Below are 19326 nucleotides of genomic sequence, written 5' to 3'. Positions count from 1 at the left end.
GAGGGATTATGAATTCATGCCAGGTATTAGGGCTTTCTACTGAATATAACAAGAATTTATAATAAGATAGCCATACAATTACCCTCTGTCCAGGACTTTGAAATCATCCTTTTTTAAAAAAACTTATTAATGTTTATTCCTTTTTTGAGAGAGACACACATACACAGAGCATGAGCAGGGGAGCGGCAGAGAGAGAGGGAGACACAGAATCTGAAGCATGCTCCAGGCTCTGAACTGTCAGCACAGAGCCTGATGCAGGGTTCGAACCCACAAACGTGAGATCATGACCTGAGCCAAAGTCGGACGTGCAACCCACTGAGCCACCCAGGCGCCCCAAAATCATTCTATACAATCTTTGAGTTCAAAGACAAGGCATTAAAGATTCCGAATGATAGAAGATTCTCACCTCACTTTAGTTCTCTTACTTTCAGTAAGAGGTTGTTTCAAGGACATTTCTTTAGTTTCAGCATTTAATATTTTCTACAGTAATTTTATTTTTTTATTAATTAAAAAAATTGGGGGGAGGTACTTGAGTGGCTCAGTTAAGTGTCTGACTTCGACTCAGGTCATGATCTCCTAGTTCATGGATTCAAGCCCCGTGTTGGGCTCTGTGCTGAGAGCTCAGAGCCTGGATCCTGCTTCAGATTCTGTGTCTCCCTCTCTCTCTGCCCTTGCCCTGCCCCCTCAAAAATAAACATTTAAAAAAACAACAAAAAAAATTTTTTTGAGTATAGGTGACACACGTTGCGTTATTTTCAGGTATGCAACACAGGAATCCAGCTTCTGTGTAAGTTATGCTATGCTCACCACAAGTGTAGCTACCATCTGTCACCATACAATGCTACTGCAGTATCAGTGACTATATTCCCTATCCTGTGCTTTTTTCTATAGAAATTTTAATTCTAATCCACATATAGTGAAGAAGAATATAGCTATGAAATGCAAATTTATTTTCCTTGTTGGGAACTCTTCGACACACTCTACATTATTTCAAGACTGTTAGGGGGGGAAGACTATCACATTTCTGCATAGAAGCCTTCCCTACGTATAAAACAAAAAAGGAAAAAAATATTACATTTTAATAATCACAAAATTTTACCTTTAATATGTTGGCTTGATTGTTCTCTCAGTTTCATTAATTCCAGGTATAATTCATTATTTTCCTTTATCAATCTTGCATTTTCAAGTTTATAAGGTTCCAAAACAAAATCAAAATTGGCACTTTCTTTTTCAGCTTTCACAGCAGATAATTTTGATTTCCGAAGACTTTCTGTTGTATGAACTAGGTCACTGAAATTATACAAAATATAAATACAAGGAAACATTCTCTTAACTTTTAATAACTAAAAATATATTTCTAAAAATGTTAAATGTTAATGCTAAGTAAGATGCAATCTAAAAACAGGGTGGTTCAGTCAGTTAAGCATCCAACTCTTGATTTCAACTCAGGTCCTGATCTCACAGTTTGTGATACCTGCTCCAAGACTGCTTGGGGTTCTCTCCTCCCTCTCTCTGCTCCTCACCCGATCGTGTGTGACTGCGCACATGCTCCTTACCTCTAAGCACACAGACCAGAATATTCATACATCAGGATTTACTGAGCAGGGAACACAATAGAGAACACATTATCATGGAGCTTATATCCTATTGACAGTTTGTCAGGTTTTAATACTATATGATAAACTCAACAACTATTTCATTGCCAACTATATGTTCAGCCAGTCCTAGGTAGAGCAGAGATAAAGTTAGTCTCTAGTCTTAAAGAGTTTGCATTCTAAAGGAAACACAAGAACAAGTTTCCAACAATGACTTAAGTAGTGAAGGCAACATTCAGCAGATGTGACAGACTCCTGCAGGCCATTACAGTTAAATGAGCATGGGCAGGAGGGAGAGGAGAGAGGGATTTCCCAGGCAGACAGAATAACACATGGAGATCAAGGGTGAGAGTACACTTATGTCTGGGGAGCTTCAAATGGTTAAATACATGGGAGACGAAGCTGTAGAACAAAATCACTATATAAAAAGTCTGCCAGTTTTTGAAAGTTAAACACACTTTACCCTACAACCCTGAATCATAGACCTAGAACTCATGAAGAGTTCTGGAAGCCATAATAAAGACCACCAAGTATCCCCCTCCAGTCTCTCCTTACCATCATCACAGCTTGAGCCCTACTGCAAAAGCTTCCCAAGCAATTTCCCTGTTCCTGTCTCAAATCACAGTAACAACTCATGTAGAAAAGAACAAAAATCACACAGAATCTTTCACTTAAAGTAACACTTACAGTGTTACTTTTTACTTAAAGTAACCACTAAAATAATGACCAACCACATAATGGAGAACGATTATCAAATCACAGTAATTAAAAGACCAGAGAGGCAGACATAGAACTCCCAACTGTATCAGAAAAATCACATAAAAAAATTGTAATTCTATTCACAGAGAAAACTCTCAGAAATGTCTACTCTGAACAGTATCGTGTGAACGGTGACCCTGAGAGTTTTGCAATGTGGAGGACTTGAACTGATGATATGGAAGCAGGATCTAAGAATAATGAGCTTCAGATGATTGAAGGACTTTATAAAAACAAAAACCAAAAAAAATCCACCCATTTCTTCACCGTAACACGAAGTTCAACAGAAACCAGATAAATGGGATTAAGGATCACACAGGTTTAGAACTGTATTTTCATCTTTACCTGAAAAGTTTTTCTACCAAAGGTAAACACTCCACTGTCAGAGTCTGGCGGTATCCCAACTGATCCAATCTTTTTCTAATATTAATATACTTTCTTTCTGCAGCTGTAGTCATCTTGTCTTCCAAATGTAGTTTTATTCACTCCCCAAAATTAAAGCCCTAAAAGAAAGGAGTAAAACATTACTGTTATTATAGTTATTATTACTGTGTCATGGTAAGAAGGAAAGATTATTTTAATATGAATCAACTACTTTTTGTTTCTCTTCAGGTAGGCAGCCTTCTGGAATATTTAGATTGATTTAAATGCAGTGCTTATGATAGTCACATTGCTGCACTAAAATAAATCTCTCTTTATAAGCCTATATGTAAAAGTTAAAAAAATAAAGAAGAAAACAAAGAAGAATATTTTCCCAAACCTGAGGCAGGCAGAGAATCTTTCGAGAAGCCTTTTTTGAAAGCACTAAATATAAAAGAAAAACCTGATAAATTTTTAGACTTCATCAAGTTAAAAATGTCTGCTCATCAAAATATTCCATAGAGAAAACAAAACAACAAATGAATGGGGGAAAATATTCATAATATCTGATAAAGGATTTATATATGAGGTACATAAAGAACACTTACAGTTCAGTTATAAAGCCCATCCAAAAGAAAATGGGCTAAAGACTTGAATAGGCACCTTGCAAAAGGTAACTGGATGGGAACGATCATAGGAAAAGGTGTTCACCACCTTTAGTTATCAGGGAAATACAAATTAAAACCACAATGAGGTACAATTTCACCCATACTAGAATGGCTAAAATAAAAAGCACAAGACCGAATGTTGTCAAGGATTTGGAGCAATTGGAATCTTCACACTGCCGACAGGAATGTAAAATCACTGTGAAAAAAAGTCTGGCAGTTTCTTATAAACAAACTTCTACCCTGTAACTCTGTAATTCTATTGCCAGGTATTTACTCAAGGAAATGAAAATAAACATCCACAAAGAGACTCTACAAGAATATTCGTAACAACTTTACTCATAATAGTCCCAGACTGGAAACAACCTATATATGTCCATCAACAGCAGAAGTATAAATAAACTATGAGGTATTGATACAATCCTACTCAGGAATGGAAGAGAAGGAATTTACTGATACATGTCAACCACATGAATTAATTTGGACATTTGAGCAATGGAAGCCAGACACATATACTGTATGGTTCTATTTACATGAAATTCAAGAACAGGCAAAATGAAACTATGTAGATAGAAATCAGAACAGCTGTGGGCTGGGTCAGCCTGGGTCAGCCTGGGTCAACAGAGTGGGTGGAGACTGGCTGGAAGGTTTAAAAAGGAACTTTCTGGGGTGATGAAAATATTATGTTAACTGGGGTACCAGTTACACAGGCGTACTGCATTTATCAAAGGTTTTCAAATAGTACACTTGAGATCTGTGCATTTCACCATGTAAATTTTACTTCCATGAAAAAAGACACAAACACATAAAGTAGTTCTACACATATTTTTATCCTTGCCTTTTTCAATGCTTATGAATATATTCTCTATCAATCTGCCCTAAAATGGAGTTATCCAAAGATTGCTTGTTTAGAACCTTTGCTCTTTTCTAACCTTCACCAGGTAAACATAGTGCTAGTACTCATATTTCTAAGACATATTAAACTTTTGTTTTACAGCTCTATTGTTTTTCACAATTTATAAAATGTTAATGTATATGAACACATGCAAAATTTCATCCTCACAACTTACCCTATAAGGGAGACAGGGCCTACTAGACATCCTCCCAATTCAAAGGCAAGGAAAGGATGCCTCCAGAGAGTTTTCCCAAACTACAAAGCCACAAATCAGGTGGGCATTCAGGTCTCTTGAGTCCTGGTCCAGCACTCTTGTTTCTCTACCAAGGTGCAATCCTTCTTGGCCTTTTGGCTAAGATCAAGTGTAGTATCTATACCAAGCTGCAGCAACTTACCAAATCACTTCTAAGGTAGTACCTCTCCTTGATTACTCCTTTCTACAAATCTTTCCTCTCCACGCTCTTGCTAACCTTTTCTTTCAGTTGTGTCTCCATGGACTTTCTAGGTTCCTTCCACAAGAGGGACCTGATTGATGCAGGTCAGGAGAAACTCCTGGAGACATCAGAAAAACACCTGTCAAGGGGCGCCTGGGTGGCTCAGTCTGTTAAGGGTCGGACTTTGGCTCAGGTCATGATCTCAAGGTTGGTGGGTTCAGGCCCCATGTTGGGCTCTGTGCTGACAGCTCAGAGCCTGGAGCCTGCTTCAGATTCTGTGTCTGCTTCTCTCTCTGCCCCTTCCCCACTCAGGTCTGTCTCTGTCTCTCAAAAATAAATAAACGTTAAAAAAAATTAAGAAAAACACCTGTCAAACCAAGAACTAGCAGGGCCTCACCACTCAAATATTTCTCCTCTTTGTCTATTACCAACTTTGGTTACCCAGAAATAATACTTCCTCACATCCGGGCTGAGGCAGAATGTAAATGAATCAAAAAATCATCGAAACACAGGGCAGACAGAAAAGATTAATATCCCCCAAGAAGAACAAAAAACATGTATTATGCTTTCCTCGCCTATGGGCTGCTGTCTTCCCCCACCTACATCACCCAAGCACTGTGGCTCTCCTCAAATTATCTAGCACAACCATATAAAAAAGTTAAGTTTGGAGGTCCTCCACGCATATGTGTTTAGAACCACTCGCTAGCTTGACTCTGGGGAAAAGCAGGTGTCTGAAAGCCAGTACATCTTGTTTTTACAAAAGTGACTTGTGTGCACATCTGCACAGGGGCTCAAAACAAAACAAAACAAAACGCCAAGCTAAGTTAGGTTGTCTCGAAGTCCTTCAGTGCCAAACTTAAAATAGTAGAGACTGGAAAGGACAGGGGATGTTTTCGAAAATGCAAAACAAAAGTTAACAAGCGGCTCTAGTCCTACACCTTAGGATGCTTTGTTTTTTTACAAAGAGCACATACTGTTCTTACTCAACAGGGCACTTTAACTTTTAAATCAACCCATCAGTCGGCAGCTGGCAGGTGTGCATGCACCGCACAAACGCCCCCGGCCAGGGGCGCGGGAGGAAACCCCGCGGCTTGAGTTGCCCCAGGACCACCTCCGGGCCGCGGCTTCACTGCCGGGTGTCGAAGTGAAAGGGTGTAGGACGCGGGCCCGCAGGGAGTCTACGCGCCCCGCCCTGCCGGGCCTCACTTCCTCCCGCGGCCGCGCGGCCTCCCTCCCGGCAGCGCCCGGGCCCGGTCCGCGGGGACCGCCGGGGAGGCCACGGCGGGGAGGCCACGGCGAGGACGCCGCCGGCGCGCCCGGGCCTCCCTTCCGCGCGGCGGCACTCACCCACACCTCCGGCTGCCGCTCCCTCCGCCTGCGGCCGCATCACCTCTCAGGCCTCGCCTCTCTCGCTGGCTCCTTCAGCCCTAGACTCCGGCTCCGGCTCTGGGACAGTTTGAAAATGGCGCGGAGAGAAGGTCCCAGCCTGCGCGGAGTCGGCGCCGCGGTTACCCCGGTAACGGGACCAGCAGGCGATTCGCAGCGCGTGGCGGCCGATGGCGGCGTTGGGCACCGGAGCCCGGAAACGCAAAGGCCGGACGGCGCGCGGCCACGGCGCCCCCTGACGGCGGGCAAACCCGGAACCTCAGCGGATGCCAGCGGTGATCACGTTGGCCGGGTTCGCTGACAGTCTACTGGGCTGAGGGTTAAAACACTGCCCTTGGTCCCTGCAGCGAATAAGCCTCCACACGCTAGCTGAACTTCGCCTGCTGACCACGAAAAGTCCAACCTAAAAATCACGTTTTCTTTGCTACTTTCCCTGATAACCACCCAATAAAATTGACTATTGCCGCCACATCCATGTCCCTGAAAAGCTCTGAGTAGACACATTTATTATACTTACACCATCATGATGAGTATAACATCATTAAGTTTTGATTCCATGAGTTATAGCTCACTCCATGAAAACGTAATGATTTGTATGTCTCTCCCTGCCACCCCCAACTGTGAATTTTTTGAGTCAGATTATTTTACTCAGCTGACATACTCTCTAACACCTACCACAATAAATGTTTGTGAATGGAATTAAATTGAAATAAACCGATTGTAGAGAGCTCGCTTACTTAGGAAACCGTACAGGTCGTCAAATCCTAGAATTCCATTTTTCCCCTAAAACTTTCTGGATGATCAGAGAGGAGTTCAATTTCTTTCTGTTCATTACTCTCCCAAGTAGGCCTTCCACTCAGAAAAGGTACTTAATCTCAGTATGTCATGTAACTGCTCTGTGGGTTGTGAATAACTTTGCAGCCATTCGTATATTATCGTTTCCATTGTGTGTGTCTTGTTTGTTTTCCCACCTGCCTTAATGAGTTGTTTCATGGTATTTCTAGGAGACAGTGACTTAGGTACTCTAGATGGCTATTGTAGTCTTGAATATGTACAGTAAACACATTTTTTTCCTGAACTCCCTTTTGAAAACAGGGAGGCATAAATAAATATCATAGCAGAATGGCTGTGCAACAGCTATCAGTCCAGATGACTCCTGGTCTTCCCTTTGCCCTAAACCATAGTAATTAGAAATATAAAAATCGAAATAAAATATATTCAAAAAGGTGGGTGAAACACTGCAGTTATGGGCCAGTTTCACTCCGTGGGACATGGAAGGCCAGAGTCACTGCTGGACCCCAGGGCCTAAGGTCAGGGTCCCTCACACACACATACATATCTCTTGGAGGGCTAACATTCAACCTATTACACTCTCTTAGTGCCTTCCTGACTTCTGTGAGCCATTCTAATAAATTATCTAATCTGAGAGAGGTCATGGGAACCCCAGTTATAGTTGGTCCATCAAAAGTATGGGAGGCCCAGGACTTGTGACTGCGATCTGAAGTAGGAGTAGTCATGTAGGACTGAGCCCTTCACCTGTGGAGTCTGCAGTAACTCTGGGTAGTTAGAGTCAGAACTTAATTGAATTATGGACCCCTCAGAGAAGTGGTTTTGGAAAAGACACTGTATTTGGTGTCAGGAGGGAAAAAAACCTCTCATCTGGTGTCAAAAGTGTTGTGAATAAAAATAACTCACCAGGAAACAAGTAGGTATGTGCAGATAATGTTTAGGAGAAACTTAACAGAGATAAGTTGAGGTCTTTTTTTCAGGTTTCTTCTCTGTATTTTCTTTTTCTTTTTAAAATATTTTTATTTTTGAGAGAGGGAGAGAGTGCACAAACAGGGCAGGGTCAGAGAGAGAGAGAGAGAGAGAGAGAGAGAGAGAGAACCTAAAGCAGGCTCCTCACTGTCAGCACAGAGCCTGATGCAGGGCTTGAACCCAGGAGCCATGAGATCATGACCTGAGCCAAAGTCAGATGCATTATCAGACTGATCCTCCCAGATACCTGCCCCTCTTCTGTGTATTTTCAAAATATATTCTGTGTATCTGAATATCATTAACTGATGTAGTCAATGATGATCCTGTTTCCCCTGTTAGATTATGAGCTCTTTATACTACACAGAAGACTAATGTGATCTTCTTTCTGCCTATAACCAAGCAGAGTGACTGGCACTTAATAAAAGGTCAGGAAGGGTGAACTGAATTGAACAGAGCTGAATGAACCAGATCTTCTGACACCAAGTCCAATGCAGCATAGTTTCCTGTCTTTGGTGACTGCCAAGAAATGGAGCTAAAATGTCAATATGACTCCTAGCTAATTCAGGTCCCTTTATTTAAGCAGCAGGGACTCAGTTTCCCTATTGCTACAGGTGTGTGGTTTGGCTGGCAACCTGATGTTTACTGGCAGATAAGGATAATGGTTACAATAAGTTCCCGTCTGTCTGGAGCCTTGCAGTGGAGCCGCCAGCGACTTGGCTACAAAAGACACTCAAGCTGTGTAAGTGATCAGATGTTATGAGAAGCTGTTCTTTAGCAGCAGAGACACTGGAAAATTATTTCCAAGAAAGGGTCACTTTTAAAAGCAGAATGCTAAAGCATCTTAATGACATAGCAGTTTCTTTTGTGTGTCTACAAAGATATCAGAACTTTTCATTTCATAATACTAGCCCAAGGGATTACACCTTTTAATCACCATTTGGAGTCAATAAGAATAGAGGAGTAGGGGCTCTGTATGAATGACATGAATGAAAAGATTGATAAACACTAACATGTATTTTTAAAAACTTTCTTTTTGCAGGTCAAATATGTATGGTCAAAACACAAAGTATAAGCTGGAAAAATATTTACAATGATTATCATAGACCTAGTATATACAAAGCTCCTATAACTTGACAGCAAAATAACTAATAAATAATAGAATATAGTAGGAAAATGATTTTAAAATGAGCAAAGATATGAACATGTAATTCATCACATGGCTCTTTACTGTGTGAACAAGGACTCAAACTCATTGAAAATAAGAGGCATACAAATTAGAACTAATGGAGGTGTGAAGGATGAGTAGGTAGCCAAGTAAAAGGCAGGAAAAGACAATAAGCAAAGATACAAATAAACTAATATTAATCATTATGTATCAAGTGCTTGTTAGGTTCTGTTCTAAATGCTGGGCGTGCTTTCCAGGTACTAGTTCCTTTAATCTCTCTAATAATCCTATGAAATAGGAAGTATAGGTATCTCTATTATACTGAGGAGATTAATTTACCAGAAGTGACGAAGTAAGTGATAGAGTGTTGGCTTCAAGTCTGGAAATGAAAACAACTCTGTCAAGGAAAGGAACTCTATAGGACAATGGCCAAAAAGGAGAATATTCAGATGATGACCAATTAAACTTTGTGGAGACACAGAGTTGCCAGGGTCCCCAAAGTTCAATTAGACCAACTTCTACAGAAACACAGATTTCTGTGCAACCTCTCCAACACATGGCCACCCCACTTACTCCTACATCTAGTGATAAGAGAACTCACTACCTTTCAAAGCAGCTCAGTGCATCACTGAAAGCTTTTTTAGAAAAAGTCTTCTTTGTATGAAGCTAAAATCTGCTTCTCCTTGAGTGTCAGCATTTTTTTCTGAGCAATCAGAAGAAAGTGAATCTTCTCCCTCATATGTATGATGACCTTTCAGAATACCCCAGATCCTTCAACCTTTGCTCAAATGACATGGTCTCCAAGTCCATAACTTATCTGGCTACCTCCTCTGGAGGTAGAAACTCTAGTTTCTCTGTTTTCCTCTAAAATGTATACCCAGAAAAGATTGCATCAGATTAGGACTGAGGACTGGGATATATTTTTTCTCTTCATATACCTGCACAGTACATTCACTGTATACAACACAATCCAGTATCACGTTAGCCTTTTTAGTAACTGAGTCACATACTCACCAGTAAAGAACCATACACAGTGTTCTTACTATCGCTGATATATTTTTAATATCTATATTTATTTATATTACCCTGAAGGCAAACATGAGTTTCCGGAGCAGAGACCAAAGTTATTGTTACTTACATCAATAACTATGGGTTCCTTTGCCCAACCCCCAAAGTGATGTGATGAAAGCCACCTGTTGCTCAATATGTGCTGGTTTCTGTAGTGCAGGAGAGTAAGCCCCTTTAAATTGAGAATCTGAGAGCTTATATTTGAGAGGGACAGCGCTCACCCTTCCCCTCCTGAAAAAGGGAGAAAAACCTTTGCTGTTTATGGTACACTCATTTTCCTTGGGAAGAGAAAGGAAAGGTCCTGGGTTCTTACCTGCTGGAATATAAGTATGTTTGACCCTTCAGCAACATGGGGGGTTGGGGCACGGACCTCCTGCACAGTTGAAAATCCATATATAACTTTTGACTTCCTTAATACTTACTAATAGCCTACTATTGACTAGAAGCCTTACTGATAATATTAAATGGATTAACACATATTTTGTGTGTTACATGTATTATATACTGTATTCTTACAAGAAAGTAAGTTCGAGAAAAGAAAATGTTATTGAGAAAATCATAAGGGGGCGCCTGGGTGGCTCAGTGTCTGTTAAGTGTCCGACTTTGGCTCAGGTCATGATCTCACGGTCCGTGGGTTCGAGCCCCGCATCGGGCTCTGTGCTGACAGCTCAGAGCCTGGAGCCTGCTTCAGATTCTGTCTCCCTCTCTCTCTGCCCGTCCCCCACTCATCCTCCCTCTCCCTCTCTCTCTCTCTCTGTGTCTCTCTCTCTCTCTGTCTCTCTCTCTCTCTCTCTCAAAAATAAATAAACATTAAAAAAAAGAAAGAAAAAAGAAAATCATATGAGAAAATACACTTACAATACTGTATTGTATTTATCAAAAAAATATCTGCATGTAGGGGCGCCTGGGTGGCTCAGTAGGTTAAGCGTCCCACTACAGGTCAGGTCATAATCTTGCAGTTTGTGAGATTGAGCCCTGCATTGAGCTCTGTGCTGTCAGCTCAGAGCCTAGAGCCTGCTTCGGATTCTGTGTCTCCTTCTCTCTCTGCCCCTACCCCACTCGTGCTCTGTCTCTGTCTCTCTCTCAAAAATAAATAAACATTGAAAAAAATCTGCATGTAACTGGACACGAGCAGTTCAAACCCATATTGTTCAAGAGTCAACTGTAAATGCCTCCAGGGGAAAGACAAGAGCAGCTTCTCCTGGTCTATAACTCCTGTGATGTCCCCTTGGTTTGGGTTTCGCCCCCCTCCCCCTACCTCTGAAAGGCAAATACATATGTCTTGGGAGGTAAATCTCTCAGTTCTCTCATTGTATTCTGTCATAGCCATATTTTAACTTCTAAGGCTTGTTCTTTAACCCAGGTTTTGGTAAAACCTGCTCAGAAAGTCCTAACTATGCAGAAACATGAAAATACTTACTTGCTGACTTGGGCTGTATTTGCATCCTTTTCCTAGGCCCAAACTGACTCTCATTCTCTCTCTCTTACTTATCACGGGTCCCCAGGACTCAGCTTCAGTGTCAGTCAACATGTATTGGGCTGCGATTATCAGAATGCCCGATTAATAATTGGTTAAGTCATCAAAATGTTTCATGTTCTCACTTGACAAAAAACCCTGACAGTAGCAGGTCCTAGTTTGGTTTGCAGTTCAGTGGTGCCATCAAGACTTGATCACTTCTCTTCTTCCACTTTCTCTTCTCAGTGGATGGCTTTTATCTTAAGACATTTTGCCTCACTGTCTCCTGGGATGGCTGTCACAACTCTAAGAAACCAGTCTCCATGCAAAAACACCCAATACAAGAAGTGAGGGATTGCATGACAAGAAAAAGAAAAAGGATTTTGCCTCAAAGGCCTCTTTCCCATATGAGAGAAAAATGTCTCCCAGAATCCCCTAGTAGAGTTCCCTTTGTTGGCCAGAACTGGGTCCCATGCCCACCCTGAGAGTGGTCCCTGGCAAAGAAGGCCTGAATCAGCTGTGATTTATTCCTAGACCAAATTAGGGGTTTATTAGCATGGAATAGAATGTAAAAAATGATCCAAGAATTTTGGGAGATCTTGTCTCTTCATCTCAAATCAAGAGAGAGAGGATTTAAAGGAACCACTTAATAGTGTTCCTTGAGCAAAGGAGAGAATCCTGAGGTGAGGACACCCTCTCGGAGTTTGTTGTATCTTTCCCACAACCAAGTATGAGCTTCACGTGAGCAAAGATATTGGCTCCTGTACCAGATCCTGTGAATTGCGTCCCTTGGTATCTGCTCCAGGCTCCTGGTGTGTCTTCCTGTATGGGAGGCTAGAGAGCTGAGTGCTGTGTTTCATGGATTCCCTTGAATGGTATTCCCACTGTCATCTGCACTCATATGAGACTCACGTGAGGAACTGGATGAAGGAGAATGAGCAGCAGAATGTGAGGCACCTGTTTGGCTTGGATGGGTGGTGGCAGAGGTAGTTTCAGGAGCATCCTGCAGCATTGGTGAAAGCTTTCCTGACCACAAAGGAGGTGTGATCCTGGCAGTGGGAGCCATTTCTAGAAGCTTTGCCTAGAGCATGTTCTTCTAGCCCTTCCAAACAATTTTTGTAAGCCTCCTACCACCTGGTTGAAGGCCCCTTCTGTTTAAATGATCTAGAGGGATTTCTGTGGTCTACAACTATAACCTCACAGGAAAGGGTCCTGTCCAGGAAGGTCTGCAGGAAGGAAAGCTGGAGATCGTGCCAGTTCCAGGGTGGAGGAGTAAGAGACCTCTGGGAATAGGGATGCTTTGACTCTTCACAAGTGAGCTGCAGGTTAGAGAGCCCTAGGGAAGAAGGGAGGAGGGTTTCCAAAGCACCCACAACAAAAAAGAAAGGGGTTTTAATACTGGTTAGAGAGCAGACGTTGGCTCACAGCAACACTGGTCAAGTAAGAACTTTCCTGTCCCCTCACCTCCCCTACTTTCTTAAGCAGTTTGGGTAGAGGAGGAATTGACATGGGGGCAGGAAAGGGGAAAGTAAGTGACCACTTCCCTTTATCTTTTCTCTTTGCAGCAAACCCAAGCTAGGAAAGGGCGAAAACATTGACCATTGAGCCATGCTTAAAGTTTTGTCTATGACAGGGAACTAGATATTTTAATTACTGACATGGACTTATTCTACTTAAGAGACACCAAAAAAGTCATGGGTCATGCTGGAGTTATTTCTAGGGGCAAGAGGAAGAACTGCATGTGAGGAAATAAAATGTATATTTTGAGCTATTCTGAGCAAACCACACGTACTTTGAACATAAGTATACTTTGGCTTCTTTTTTTTTCCCCTCAAGGTTGGGAAAAACTATTTGAAGAGGAAGATTCTGATACACAGAACCTGTCTCATCTCATTCTTCCTAACTCATCAAAATTGGATGATGACAAACAGAAGTTTCAGAAATATCCTCTACAGAGACGAAAAGCCCCCGAGAGATGGTGCAAATGTATAAAAATGTTCAAGAAACGTTGGACAAATCAATGGATGCCAAATATGTAATGGGATATTATGAGAAGCTGGTGATATTTCAAGGAATACCCTCAATTTTCCAGTTGATGGAATGCAAAGTCAAAATCAGCATGCTCCGTACTCTAGTGCTCAGCATTCGAGGTTTCACTGGAAAGACCAATTCCTGGGCTGGATCCTCTATGGGTCTGATCCAATACAGCAATTACTTCTCCTGTGTAGAGCTCCCATAGCACCCTGTGCTTCTTTCCATAGCATTTAATTTTCTGTATTATAATTGATTTTCAAATTTGTTTAGCAGGATTGTGAACTTAACTCATACCACATTTCCGAAATATGGAGAAGTTGTCGTCCCTTTGTTAACTAATCCAGCCTTTTTCCTCCATTCCTCCCTGCTGGTAAAAACAATGAGCATTTAGCCTTTCCTGGTTTAAACTTAATTTGATCCAATAATTTAAACACTCCCTTTAAAAAGTGATGTTAGTCTGTCTTGGAAAATAAAAGCTTAGTCTGTCGGATTTTCCACCCTTTCAGTTCCAAGATGTTAATTGGGTGTATGCATGTGGGGAGGTGTGGAGTTGCCTGACCTTGTGGCTAAGGGGAACACTGGTCTTTGGGAACCTCTTCTACTCTTGTCCACTTAGATGCTCTTGACATTGCTGGCATTGCGCTGAAGCCTGTGGCTGGTGTGATGCATGGATATCTCTTTGTCTCTCTTTCTGCCTCTCTTTCTGATGGCTCTTTCTGACTCTGCCTTCCCTGGTCTCCTCCCACTATTACATCCTTTGACTGGCTATGACTCCCATTTTATCCCATCTCATCCTGCAATCCCTCACCTAACTCACTGGCACTGTGAGATTCCCAGCCAGATTCTCAGATATTCCAAGTCACATCTGGAAAGTATAGGTTACTCTGAAATTAAATTTCATGACTTTTCTCTGCCTGGCCATGCTGGCCCTTCTTGGGTAGACATGAAGCAGCCTGCAATGAGGTCTCTTCTCAGAGTCTCAGATGGACAAAGGGAGGGAAGGAACTCCTTTTGCCCTTGCTGTCTTCCCCAGTGCCATACTACGTACTAAGCACAAGTGTCTGACTGTGCTGGGCCTGCCTTGCTCTCTTCCTCCCACAGTTCCGGGGCTGAAGAGGAATGGCTTCCCTCCCCGCTTCTTTAGTAACACACCTTCCTTGTACCACAGACTAGTTAGAGGTCCCCAACAGGATGTCTTCTCCACTCAAGGAAAGAATGGTCTAGTCGACCAGGCCTGGTTTCTAGTGGTTGGGGAATGAAGGTTAATAAAAGAATTTAGGAAATCCCCTCCCAATTCAACAACCTGTTTTTTTGTTTGTTTGTTTTGTTTTTTGTTTTAAATGTTTATTTATTTTGAAGGAGGGAGAGAAAGAGCACAAACAGGGGAGGGGCAGAGAGAGAGAATCCCAAGCAGGCTCCATGCTGTTGGCTCAGACCCCCCACCAATGCCCCCCCCCCCCCACCCCGGCCAGGGTTCAATCTCAGGAACTGTGAGATCATGACCTGAGCTGAAATTGAGAGTCAGATGCTTAACCCAGTTGCCCCAAAAATCTGTTTTTTGAGGCTATTGTTTGGCTGCACAATCTTATTTGAAGGTCAGAACCTGATCTTTCCCTCTGCATTACATGTAAATTGTTTGGAACAGTGCCTGGCACCCAGTATGCAATCAATGTTCTCATTCTGTAACAAATCTCTTAATCTCCTGAGACTGGCTGGTGTCTTGTGTAAACTGGAAAAGCAAAAGAGAAAAATCATGCTGATAATTTCTATAATATTAACCTTATTAACATCTACATTTTACCATATTTCAAAATTATCAACTAGTATATGCTAGTGGAGAAAATCAAACAATATAGGAGATTACAAAGTGCAAGTCCCCAAGAAAATTCTAGTATTTTCTCTGATCTGGCCCCTGTTTTATTCATTTCCCTAAAGGTAATGACTACAAGCAGTTTGGTTGAATCTTTTTACTTGTCTATCTCTCCCATTACACGATGAGGTTTTTGAGTTCATCTCTGTAGCATCGCAGGTCACCAATAAATGCTTGATGAATGAATAAATAATTGAATAGGAAGTTATCAAATAACATAGATTACACAAAATATCTTTAAGAAAAACTTTACTATTATATAAACTTGTTAAGATGCTTAGTCACTTTTTGAGCTTTTCTTGATAGGATTACATCTGATTAAAATAGAACAGAGATTAAATTATAAGATTAATTTATTTACAGTGTTCTTTTAAATGCTTGCTATATTATACTGAATAATGAAGATTGGATGATGACAAGGCATTTCATCAAGACTTTTGGGCTTTTATGTGAATATCTGATACCATCCCAGTAATTCCTAAAGCTTTCATGCTTATTTTATTTTTGATGTGTTACATCAATACAGGCATACAGGCATACAGCAATACAGGCTCTGCTATCTTAATGTGCTAAGGTAAAATGGAATGTGCTGGTGATTGATCAATTGGATTCACCAATGTTTTAAAAGACAGTAATATGATTCTTTTTTAAATAAAAAAAGAAATAATTTTGGCAGTCTGATTATGATGGGGAAGAGACATACCAATCTAGTGAATAGATTATTGGTGCAAGAATAAGAAACAAGACCCACTATGTCTCCTTTCCAGGACTGGTAATGGGGTTCAACCCAGGTCCTTTTGGAGGATTCCAAACCAGTATCTTGGAAGACCGGTTGAGGATAGGAGCCTCTCTTCCCTGCTGTGTCCCAAGTGGATAGATAGTAGACATCTCTTTCTTTGCACGGTCACAGAAGCACATCTGATAATAGGACCTGGGTTTGAATTGTGGCTCCATCATTTCTTAGCAGTGTGGCCTTGGGAAAACTGTTTGACCTCACTAAGTGGGCTTGTTGTGAGAATTAAACTGAATAACACATTCTTACCATAGTGCTTCACACATAGTGCTCAAGGTTAATTACAAACTACTAGCCATCTAGAAACTAGAGCTTTCTTTCTAACCAAGATATGTTTAGGTTGCTACTAGAGGGAGTAAGCCTCTACTTCCTGCATCCACAGGTGACTTGGTTTTCTGAACCTGTACCTGTCTCCTCCCTATTACTAGCTCAGAGTAGGAAAGCTATGATGCTGGCAGCTATGTGGTAGCAGTGGTGGAAGCCATGGATTGCCACTGTAGTGATATGATCTTGAAGATGAAAGTCAGTGGTGGGCCTCTGACTTATGACTCCCTGGACCTTCCATTGATTTTTTAAGCACATAATTTAATGAATTAAATTCGTTTCTTTTTGAAATACCTAGAACTCTGATGGGTACACAAGCTCAAGATTATTTTATTTATTTATTCCTTTATTTAAAAAAAGTTTTAAGTTTATTTATTTATTTATTTTATTTATTTATTCCTTTATTTATTATTTTTTTTTTTTAAATTTTTTTTTCAACGTTTTTTATTTATTTTTGGGACAGAGAGAGACAGAGCATGAACGGGGGAGGGGCAGAGAGAGAGGGAGACACAGAATCGGAAACATGCTCCAGGCTCCGAGCCATCAGCCCAGAGCCTGACGCGGGGCTCGAACTCACGGACCACGAGATCGTGACCTGGCTGAAGTCGGACGCTTAACCGACTGCGCCACCCAGGCGCCCCTTATTTATTCCTTTATTTAAAAAAAGTTTTAAGTTTATCTATTTATTTTCAGAGAGAGAGTGCACAAGAAGGGGAGGGGCAGAGAGAGAGGGAGAGAGAATCTCAAGCAGGCTCCGCACCATCAGCACAGAGCCCAATGGGGCTCAAACCCACAAATGATGAGATCATGACTTAAGCTGAGATCAAGAGTTAGATGCTTATCTCACTGAGCCACCCAGGCACCACTCAAGATCATTTTAGTAAAGTCCTAGCTTTGATTCTGGATCCCTGTCTGGGCCATTATTCTTCCTTTCTTCATAATCAAGCTTCTGGAAAGAGTAGTCCTTCTATATTGTAATCCTATCCTTTATCTCATTTTGTACTCAATTCTACCACAGTCTGGCTTCCTCTCTGCTACTAAAGCACTGAAATGCTTTGACCAAGGTCAGCAATGACCAACCAAATACTAAATTCAGTAGACTTTTTCAGTCCTTGACTTACTAACCATCATTGGAAACTATTTCATTAGTTTGACTGTTGATCACACCTTTCTTTCTGGAAACTGCTCCTTTCTTGATCCTTGTGACACAACATCTTTTAGTCTTCTCCCACTTCTTTGGTCAACCTCTGTTGTGAGCTTTTTCTTCTCTGATCCCATTAAATGTTGGTGCCTCCTAGGGTTCAAGCCACAGAGCTCATCCCTTCTTACTCAGTATACTGGGCTTCTGTGAATTCAGCTACTGTCCCCATGGTAATGACTCCTGAATCTCCACCCCTCCTCTGTGTAAAATCCCTGCATATTCTGGGCACTGTAGACAACACCCTCTCCTTCTGCCTCGAGACACATTGAATTCTGAAAACACCCTGCCTGGGTCTTTCGTTCCCTCATGACTTTATCAGATGGCTTCCCCTCATCATTGTTATATCTCTCTCCCACCAAATTTTCCTGAAATATAAAAACATTTGCTTGTTAGACAATGGTTTCTTAGAGACAACACCGAAAACAGAAGTGACAAAAGAAAACATGGATCAATCGAACTTTATCAAAAGAAAATATTTTGTGCTAGGGGCACTTGGGTGGTTCGGTCAGTTAAGCTCAGGTCATGACCTTGAGGGTTGTGAGTTTGAGCCCCTCATCGGGCTTTGTGCTGACAGCTCGGAGCCTGGAGTCTGTTTCAGATTCTGTGCCTTCCTCTCTTTCTGCCCCTCCCCTGCTCACACTGTCTCTCAAAAATAAATAATAAAAAAATTTTTTTAAGAAAATATTTTGTGCTATAAACAATATCACCAACAAAGTGAAAAGACAATCTGCAGAATGGGAGAAAATTTTTGCACATCATATATCTGTTAAGGGACTTATATCCAGGATGTATAAAGAACTCTTATGACTCAATAATAAAGAGATAAATTAAAAATAGGCAAAAGAGGGGAACCTGAGTGGCTCATTTAGTTAAGCATCCGACTCATGGTTCATGGTTTCGAGTCCTGCATGGGGCTCTGAACTGTGGTATGGAGCCTGCTTGGGATTCTCTCTGTCTCTCCTTCTCTCCCTCTCTCTCTCTCTCTCTCTCTCTCTCTGCCTTTCCCCAACTTGCTCTTTCTCTCTCTCTGTCAAAATAAATAAATAAACTTAATAAAAATAAAAATAGGCAAAAATTTGGATAAGTATTTCTCTAAAGAAGGTATACAAAAGCCAGTAAGTACCTCAAAAGATGCTCAACATCCATCAGGAATCGATAAACATCCACATGGACAAACCATAATGAGATACAACCTCACATTTACCAGGCTATAATCCAAAAGATAGACAATAACAAGTGTTGACAGGGATGTGGAAAAATTGGACCCCTCATACATTGCTAGTGGGAATGTAAAACAGTGCAGTCACTTTGGAAAACAGTTTGACAGTTCCTCAAAAAGTTAAACGTAGAGTATGATCCAATCAGCCAAAAATGCAAAAATGCTAATTCAAAGAGATACATGCACTACTATATTTATAGCAATATTACTTACAATAGTCAAATTACTGAAGTAGTCCAGGTGTCCACTGATAAATAAATGGATAAAGAAGACGTGGTATATAAATACAATGGAACATTATTAAACATAAAAAATAACAAAATCTTGCCATTTGCAATGACACGAGT

General features: G+C 41.2%; 1 protein-coding gene and 1 pseudogene across 3 annotated transcripts in view; one reads left to right on the top strand and one right to left on the bottom strand.

Annotated features, from left to right (window-relative positions):
• Positions 1–6237, bottom strand: part of CEP135 (centrosomal protein 135) — a 69220-nt gene extending 62983 nt beyond the window's left edge. For 2 of the 3 annotated variants that reach the window (XM_060654970.3, XM_060654973.3), the window contains exons 1-3: positions 6053–6237; positions 2697–2854; positions 1100–1290 (exon numbers count right to left, since the gene is read on the bottom strand). In XM_060654970.3, coding sequence (XP_060510953.2) covers positions 1100–1290; positions 2697–2809 — 304 coding nt within the window. In that variant the 5' untranslated portion in view covers positions 2810–2854; positions 6053–6237. The remainder of the gene's footprint in view (positions 1–1099; positions 1291–2696; positions 2855–6052) is intronic. The other variant, XM_060654971.3, reaches the window with a different exon arrangement.
• On the top strand, positions 4604–4693 carry LOC132693514 (U2 spliceosomal RNA; annotated as a pseudogene).
• Positions 6238–19326: the final 13089 nt, after the last annotated feature.

The sequence above is a fragment of the Panthera onca genome, chromosome B1 (assembly GCF_046562875.1).
Source record: "Panthera onca isolate mPanOnc1 chromosome B1, mPanOnc1 haplotype 2, whole genome shotgun sequence".
NCBI classification, from domain to species: Eukaryota; Metazoa; Chordata; class Mammalia; order Carnivora; family Felidae; genus Panthera; species Panthera onca.
This window is presented reverse-complemented; position numbering and strand designations above follow the sequence as displayed.